Raw genomic sequence first — 9,495 nt, forward strand, 5'->3', positions numbered from 1 at the left:
TAGGCGATACGGACCGTAAATGGTCTGATCCAATTTGTTAATAAACAAACAAAAGAAATTTCTGTTTACAAACAGTACTGCTGAACTGTCAAAATGTGTTCATCCGATTGAGGTTAGCAGTGACGGTAAAAAACCTAATTAACAACCAACTCACTTGTGTTCAAAAAATAATATGCAGCGCTGCACTCAACAACACCAACAGTGCATGTTTGGAGCAGGAAATTCAATATATAGTTACTTCACTGTGCTTTATTTTTCAATATACTTTTAAGGTAAAACTAAGCGTCAATATGAATAAACAGTCATATTCATTGAAATTAATGTATTCCAATTCACTTTTACATCGAGGATGGTTTTGAATTGAATTTTTTATTCAACTGATATCCATTTCGAAGTACTATTTGTTGAGAAATCGTGTGAATTCCATTATTTTTTTCACAGTATGGCCTAATTCATAAGAACGTATTTCGTAGAATTACAAGATTTTACAAAAAGGATTCAGCCTTTCAAACAGGCGTGTAAACTTACACATTTCAACAGATAAAAATTAATCTCAGAAGATTTAAATTTTAAACGATGTTTTTAGGCGTGGTGGTAATGGTGTAAGATATCATCCATGAAATGAATTGGGTTAGAATTAAAAGAACGGATTAAGTATATTCTATTTAAGGAATGAGTATAACTTGTCGAAATTTAGTTTGAACAATTGCATACAAGATGGCATAATGAAATTATCACCCCGATTCTGCAATCCGACGGATTAGTGATACGAACGAATCTACTTTTTGGTTCGAGTTCGAATTTTGCATTCTTTATTTCGTTCGGGAACATTTGAAATTTTATATGTGCCATTTGGTCTGCGACCCTGCTTCCTATTAGTAGTTAAAGTTTAATGTATATAAAAGTGTAAATGTTAAATAATTTTTTAAGGAAAAGACGAAACCGTGCACAATCTTCAACAAAAATGTGTAATTTTACGCTTTTAGTGATTGCTTCGAACATAGTAGACATTGAAAATAGTTGCGAAAAATGATATGTACAAACAATTGATTTTAAATGGTTTCAAACGAAAATGCCTCATATATCCGAAACTTTTTGTGTTAGACCTATAGCTTCTTCGGAAAAGTTTTTTCTCGTTGAAAGTTCTAAAACTTTGTAGAAGACATCGTTTTTGTATCTCTTAAGGGAAAAAAAGTTGTTGACATGAACTTTTATCGTATTAGGCTTTGCACATTTTTTATTATGATCAAATCATCGTTCATATTTTTGTGAATGAGTTCTCCAAAGAAACTATGTATATCGGATCAACGGTTTAGCAACTAGAGAATTAGGTTCACGTTTTAGTCGATTCAAACCACTGTGCGAAGTCACGATGTTTGATAAACATGGCTTCAGAAGAGGACAGTTCTCAAATGCAATCCATTAGATAAGCGCAGATAATAAAACACTTTACACCGATCACGCATTCACAATAGTTTAGTTTGCTAACCACGGCTTCACGGTATGCGATCATCATCCTTTATCTGCAATTCTCTTTTCGAAGCATTCAGTGACAGCGAACAAGAGATAACAGTTGAAAATTCTGATTAATTTTTGGATGAGTTTCCATCGCGTTATTTTCATACTCCGAAACCTGCCAAAATTGGTCAAAGCAGGGAAATATTAGCTTCTTCATCAAAACTTTAAACTAAAACCGGGACCCATCGCCATCTGTCGGGACTCTTGATAATTTCCACCCAGATGAAAACCAGGATTTTCAGCAACGGTGTCATCTCCCTGCAAAACCGAAGGCTTTGATTGATATTTTGTTTAAACAAAAAAAAAATCTTTCAACTCACCAACTTTTTGAATTCACCTCCGCCGCTAGGTGGTTTCGGGCTGGATGCCAGAGCCCTTTTTAGCCCTAGTTCACTCTTTGCAGGCCACGTAGGGAACATGGCGGGATCGATAGGAAGCGGTAACTCCTTGAAGTAGCTATGTTTCATAGCTGCTTCTGCTGTGAACCGTTGCTTTGGATCGAATGTCAACAAGCCTTGCAGGAGAGCAATTCCCAGTTCGCTGGTTTGATGAGCGAAACGTTTGCGCAAATTCGACACAGGATATTCGGTAAAAGTCATCTTTTGTACGGCCGGCAACTGATTGTATCCCGGCCAAATTTTCTCGTTAGGTGTGCCCAGTTCCTTAAAGATTCGGTTCAATTGATCGATTTCTGTTTTGCCCGGGAAAAGAGCGCCCATCGCAAGAAACTCGGCAAATATGCAACCCACAGACCAAATGTCTATTGGCGTAGAATATTCTTTGCAACAAAGCAGAAGCTCCGGAGCACGATACCATAAAGTTACCACGATAGAAGTGTATGCTTTCAGGGGCGATCCGTATTCTCGGGCTAGCCCGAAATCTCCAACCTTTAGAATTCCTTTATGAGAAAGTAATAAATTAGAAGTTTTCAAATCCCGATGAAGAATCCAGTTATCGTGCAGGTGGGCCACTGCGCGCAATAATTGCTGAGTGAGACATTTTACTTCTCCTGGTAAAAACACTTGCTTCTTGTGTTTCATAGTTTCCATCAGTGATTTTAAATCGTGTTCAACGTAATCCATAACAATGAATATCTTATCCATGTTGCTTCCAACAACAATTTCCCTAACCGTTACAATATTAGGATGCTGTCCTTTGAGCAATGTATTAATTTCCCTAAGAGAAGTAATCGGAAAGCCTTCCTTTTCTTTCTCCATCTTGAGCCGTTTGAGTGCAACGATTTCCTCAGTTCGTTTATCTTTGGCTCGATAAACCACCCCATAGGTACCTTCTTCAATGCGATTCAGACACTGGAACTCTTCTACCGAACGACATCCCTGAATGCCAGGATAATACGGCGGAAGACTTTGTTTTTCCACTTCAACTGGTGACGGCTTCGGTTCTTCCTTTTCCTTCGATTTAGGTTGTGTTTCATCTTTACTTGGTTCTGATTTTGGAGAAATACTGCGGCTGCTTTCATGCCGTCGTTGGGGACTTCGTGATCTGCTACGACTCGACGCTGACCCAGACCGTGAGCGAGTTGATCGTGACCTAGAACGATATCTGGACCCAGAGCGAGATCGTGAATCACTTCTTTGCCTTCGGTCCGACTTGACCAAATCCCCTACGGATAATGGGCTAGCAGGAGGCTTTTCATCTTCATCCGAACCGTCTTGAGAATCGTCCGAATCACTGGTGGAAGATAAACTGTCGGAAATAGTGTCGTCTTCTGCACCATCGTCTGAGATAACCATTTTTTCCGACCGATCGGAATCCATCTGCTTTTTAGACTTTTTCTTTCTTTTTCTTTTCTCTTCATCAGTGCTCTCCATATCCTCGTCTTGTTCTTCCTGTTGTTGGGAATGCTTTTGAGCTATTGTATCCTCCGGTGATTCGTTATTCAAACGTTCAAGTCTCATAAGACGTCTAATTTCTAGCTCATCTCGTGCAGCTTCCTTCCTGCGAGACATTTGCCTTTCGGCTTCCAAGAGTTTTGCTCTCCGTTCGTTTTGCTCTTTACTCTTCAGTTCGGCTGATTTTTCTGGTTCATATTCTGGACTTTCCAAGATCTCAACATATTCCATTCTAGGTTGTTCCTTCCGTTCATGATGCCGATGCCGGTGCTTTTTCTCTCTTCGGCTTTCTGTTTCAAACTGCTGCTGTTGTTGAGCCTGCAGCATTTGAAGCTGTTGAGTTTGATCGTGATACTGTTTGGAGGAATCATACCGGCTCTTCTTGTGCAGTAAACGTGTTCTCAGATCCTCAAGTAACTTATCCGCATCTGGCAGTTCTGCTTCTTTTCTGCGATCCTTCTCATAATATTCGCGATTTCGATCTCGTTCTTTTTTACTGTGGTATGTTTCCCGAACCTCCCCGTAGAACGGATTCATCTCGTACCGTACATCTCTCGAATGATGACCTCCCGATGAAGAGTGATAACGTTCCTTCTCATGACCATGTTCCCGTCCACGTCCATGATGATAGCGTTCCCTTTCCCGTTCTCGGTGGCCTCGGTAATCCTGTCGGGAATTTTGATAATGCTCTCGTCCCCCAGATGAGGCATGCCGGTGATGTTCCTTAGAATGTTTCGATTTTTTTTCTTTCCTCTTTGAATAATACCCAGCAGTTGAAGCTTGTGGAGGTTTGATGTCGAGCGAATCAGTTGTTTCCTCCTCGCCGCCACTATTTTGAAATAAAAATCATAATTATAAATATTTATAGAGCAAAATATTTGCAAACGTTTAGTTTGGCCAAACTCACTCGAAACGTTCGGGACTGATAAGCTGCCCATCCTCACTTTGGTCACTGATACTCATGCCCACACCGTGTATTCAGTAAGGTTTAACTACTTGGTTTAGGATGTTCAACAAACAACGTTAATCTAGAGGAAAATTTAATAATTTTACAAAAATGCGGTTACTGCAATCCAATATTGACGTAATTTTTCAACAATGCAAACTTTGGAGCAGGGTTACCATATTCACAAATTGTTACATTCACAACAGCTTTTTTCCTCGATTTTGCCAAGTAGATTTGCGCCACAAATCACAGAATTTTTCAAAGTTAACAAATTTCTACCATTTCTACACTGACAGATTTTAAGAATTTTGCTCACATATTTTTTTCAAATTTAAAATGAAACTATGCATCACAGATGACAATCCGATTTTTCTAGTTGAAACACAGATTAAAAAATGGCAGCTCTGCTTAGGAAGCGTACCAAAGTTGCCAGGTATACCGATTTCTCGGTATTTATACAGTTATTTAACCTAGAGTGCCTATAATAATAATATAATATAGTCACTCTAATTTAACCTCTAGGGTAACAGAGGTATTTTGGCCCACTTTAGGATTGATTTTATTTTGGCCCACTTTGAATAAATATCCACCAAATGTTGTAATATCTTTGAAAAACCCTTCCGCAATAGGTAATTTAATGTGTTTACCGTCAAGTTTATGTAACATAGGTTACTTCACATCAATTAAATCCGATAAAATCGATAAAGTTTGTTAGGTGGGCCAAAATATATGAAGTGGCCAAAATACCTCTGTTACTCTATACCGCAATACAGATATGTACTCCCAAAATACCGATAATTCACGGATCGTTCAGATAAATACCGATTTTTGGTTTTAGCTTACTAGACCGACATGACATGAGAAAAGGTTGCTGTGAGACCTTTTTTTTGCTCACCAAAAAAAGCCTTTGGTGGACATTTTCCTGGTACTTATGTTACGGGATTCTGATACCGATATGGTATAGATAGATTTTGGTGCCGAATACAGATTTTAGAAAAATGACCAGGCAACGCTGGGCTCCGATCATCAGATTCAGGGATGCTAGATATTTTCAAAGAAAATCTGTATTACCCTGAATCAAAGACACCATATTAACAAGATATCCAGCTCTCTCATTTCCCGAACAAATCATTAGCAACATCCTTTTTTGCGAACATGGTGCCCTCAGGCGTGTCCGCATCGAATCTCGTACATAAAAGCAGGGGAGAGAAATGTCAAATTCGTGCACGCCAGAATAGCAGCACTGCGCACCCATACAATTGACATGATATGTTGAATGTGATGCCGTGCGATGGCGTTGCTGAACTGAAGATTGATTTCGCTCCAAGCTGACATGGTCTGCCTGAATAAAAATCTGTATTTATCTGTATTGAAGAATCCAACGAACTCTTTTGCGATCGCTGCGGTGCCCGAGTGGCGAGCTTTGAACTAAGCGATGGTGATAATTTTAAGATTTTGCTTGAAGATTCGAACAAATGCAGGGTTTTTTTTCTTATGAATCGAATACTAACATACAAAAACGTGTGAAAATTTGGTAAAAAAAATCGATCATTAATGATTCAGTAACTTTCCGTGGTATGTTTGATTGATATATATGGAGAAATCGTAACATGAAATACCAAATTCGAAGAACTGAGGTTGGGTACTGTTTTCACACAGACTAACAGACAGGACACTCAAATTAGATTCTTTAACCATATAAACGGTCATTTCGAATATTCCTTTAGTTGGGACAGTACTCGCATATGTCATGATAGCGCCACGTTACCCTATCAAATACATCCTGTCTGTCATCTAGACTGTGTTTATTTTTTTCATTTACCAACCGAGTTGCCATTCATACAGAATTACCTGTAATATATTGATTTGTATATCTCCATGTTAATTTCATGCAGGATACAGATTAATTACATATTGCCAAAACTATATATAGAATTGTGCCTACTTCTCATCCTACAACGCAATACAAAATCGAACCCGTTTTGTTACAATATTTACTTGCTTCTGGTCTGCCGTCACTTAATTTCGGGTGAAATTTACGAACACAATTCAAAATATTCTAGATGAACAACGTTGAGCAAAATAAAAGTTTACCTTCCAACATCGCTAAAAAAGTTAAATATATTATCAACGTAATCCAATAACTTATTGTGACGATTCATTATCAAATATTATGATGAAATCAGGCAACCCTGCAAGCAGCTGATCGGTATTGACAAACGAGGGGAAACCAACTAGTAAAAAACTTTTACGTAACACAAGGGGTGTACCGATAGTAAATAGTTCGCGCAGTACAATATAGGTGGAACTAATGCATCACGAAAAATGATTTTTATAAGAATTTACTCATACTGTCATGTCTGTTAGTCTGTGGTTTTCATATCTGGGATATTCTTTGTTTTTTTTGGTTGGATTTTGAGATTAATTGATAAATTTTGTTCAAAAGTTTTATGACTAGTCTATTTACTCATGTTTTATCATCTAAATCAAATCTGTATGTGAACTGAAAATTTCAAATTTCATCCGAGATTGTCAAGAGTATAGGACAATTTGAAATCATATGTTTGATGACAACACGTGAATAATCGTTTTTCTTACCCATATTTGTAAGGTTTTGCCATCTGCATTCTTTCAAACTCAAGTAAATTGAAAAATTCGTCAAAAATTTTTCTAAATACATGGGATATGTCAAAACAATCATCATAACGCTATCTCGTGGTGACCACGCTGATTGGATTGTTCAATAGAATCAAAATTTTCAGAAATGAGTGTGAAATTCAATCAGCGTTCAATATTCATATCTGTCTCACTTTAAAACGACGAAATTAAATGTTTGTAATTTTTCATCAGCAATCGGAATCACCAAAAACCAAAGACATCAAATTATCAAGATATCCAGGTCTTACATTTCACGTAAAATCGTAAGTAGCATACTTTTTCACGAGCATGACGCCACATCACATCTCGTACATAGAAGTAGGTGAGAGAAATGTCAAATTCGTCCAGCGCAACAAAGAAAGCAGCGATTTCATTTATCTATTTATCTATATATATATATATATATATATATATATATATATATATATATATATATATATATATATATATATATATATATATATATATATATATATATATATATATATATATATATATATATATATATATATATACAAGGTGAGATGAAAAAACTGCAACCAACTTCAGACTGCTGTCATTTCTAAACCGCTCGTCCCACAGCTGTCAGATTTATTCTAGTGACAGCTCATTATATTATTTACAAGCGCACAAAAGCATTTTGGTGGGAATTTTTCAGAAAAAAAGTTATTTGTGATGGAATTCAAGTGTGATAGTGTGATTGCTTAGCATTTGGCTGGAAAACCACAAGTGGCTATCGTTAGAGCCCTCCAGCATTTAAAAGTGAATAAAGCTTTTGTGTCTCGTACCATCGCTCGTTACCGTGATACTGGTAGCGTAGCCCGACGTCAAGGAAGTGGACGAAAAAAAACAGCAACATCGGCAGAAATGGTTCGAAAAGTGAAGAAGCGAATTGAACGAAATCCGCGTCGCAGTGGCCGAAAAAATGCTCGTGAGCTGAACATATCGCAATATGCCATTCGGCAAATATTGAAAAATGAGCTTGGACTAAAGCCATTGAAGTTCCAAAAAGTGCAAGATCTTACTGATGCGCAAAAAAAAGTTAGACTCGAAAAAGCTAAAGAGTTGCTTCGCTTGGCCGAAAGTGGTGAACTGCCGAATTTGGTTTTCTCCGATGAGAAACCATTCGTTATCCAGCAGTTTGTAAACAAACAAAATGATCGTGTTTACTTGCCAGAGAGGTCAGCTGAAAATTTGCAACTTCGGTTGGCCACCAGAACTCAAAAGCCGGCCATGGTGATGGTGTGGGCCGCCATAACAGCCGATGGTCGCTCGCCGCTCGTATTCATCGACCGTGGGGTCAAAATAAATGCGCAAATCTATCGCGAAAATATTTTGGAGGGAGTTCTGAAGCCCTGGGCACGCAAACATTTCGGCCGCAGACCTTGGACATTCCAACAGGACTCAGCACCATCGCACTCAGCACGCGCCACCCAAGAATGGTTAAGAAATGAGGTTCCTCGCTTCATTTCCACCGCACAATGGCCACCAAAATCTCCGGATGCCAATCCGTTGTACTATTGTGCCTGGGGTATTTTGGAAAGCAAGGTTGGCACTAAAAAATACCAAAGTGTCGATCATCTCAAGCAAGCGCTTCGCCGAGAATGGGACAAAATACCGCAGAGCCACTTTCGGGCAGCGTGTGATGGTTTCATTGGCCGTTTGAAGGCCATAGTTCGTGCCAAAGGTGGCCAATTCGAACAAATCTAAACCGATTCTCAAATTTGATGTTATTTCCGACATTTTTTGCTTTCATTCAATAAAATTTAAAAAAAATGAAAAAATTATGGCGTTTTACTTTGTTGCAGTTTTTTCATCTCACCTTGTATATATATATATATATATATATATATATATATATATATATATATATATATATATATATATATATATATATATATATATATATATATATATATATATATATATATATATATATATATATATATATATATATATATATATATATATATATATATATATATATATGATTTTGCCAGTGATTTGTTCGGGGCAATTATTCAGATTTATCAGATTACAGAATAAGAACTGAAACCATACCAGGAATCAAAACAAATTCACTCGCGTTACTTGATGAATTTAAGTTTTCTAGGTTATACCGATTAAATAAATCAAATTCATTAAGGGCTGAGGTCAGTAGATCGCGTATAATCACGTGGCTAGCTCTGTGTATTACATTTCACTCCATACTCTCTCGCGAATGTGCAAAATGACTCTCGATGTGGCCGGGTGGCCAAGAAAGTTTTGATATTTTCGGTTACAAGTTTGACCACAGACTAACAGACAGGACACTCAAATTAGATTCTTGAATCATTTTAACGGTCATTTCGAATATTCCTTTAGTTGGGACAGTACTTACATGAGTCATGATGGCGCCACGTTACCCTATCAAAAACATGCTGTCTGTCATCTGGACTGTGTTTATTTTTTTCATTTACCAACTGAGTTGCCATTCATACAGAATTACCTGTAATGTATTGATTTGTATACGTCCATGCG

At 37.5% G+C, this 9,495-nt stretch overlaps 1 protein-coding gene across 1 annotated transcript; it reads right to left on the bottom strand.

The window, feature by feature from the left end:
* Positions 1-1,209: 1,209 nt before the first annotated feature.
* On the bottom strand, positions 1,210-4,460 carry LOC131436536 (serine/threonine-protein kinase PITSLRE). Its single transcript, XM_058605290.1, has 3 exons — positions 4,279-4,460; positions 1,839-4,200; positions 1,210-1,776 (listed from the first exon to the last, which is right to left on the bottom strand). Exons 1-3 carry the CDS (start codon positions 4,332-4,334, stop codon positions 1,675-1,677), a joined length of 2,520 nt encoding a protein of 839 aa, XP_058461273.1. The 5' UTR covers positions 4,335-4,460; the 3' UTR covers positions 1,210-1,674.
* Between the last annotated feature and the right edge of the window lie 5,035 nt (positions 4,461-9,495).

Source organism: Malaya genurostris, chromosome 3 (genome assembly GCF_030247185.1).
Source record: "Malaya genurostris strain Urasoe2022 chromosome 3, Malgen_1.1, whole genome shotgun sequence".
NCBI lineage: Eukaryota > Metazoa > Arthropoda > Insecta > Diptera > Culicidae > Malaya > Malaya genurostris.

Bases quoted from the DNA above. Each gene is read 5' to 3' on its own strand.
- LOC131436536 (XM_058605290.1), bottom strand. From the start codon at position 4,334: ATGAGTATCAGTGACCAAAGTGAGGATGGGCAGCTTATCAGTCCCGAA. The intron at 4,201-4,278 runs GTGAGTTTGGCC...ATTTCAAAATAG, and splicing joins ATCAGTCCCGAACGTTTCGA to TGGCGGCGAGGAGGAAACAA. The intron at 1,777-1,838 runs GTGAGTTGAAAG...TCGGTTTTGCAG, and splicing joins GAGGTGAATTCAAAAAGTTG to GGAGATGACACCGTTGCTGA.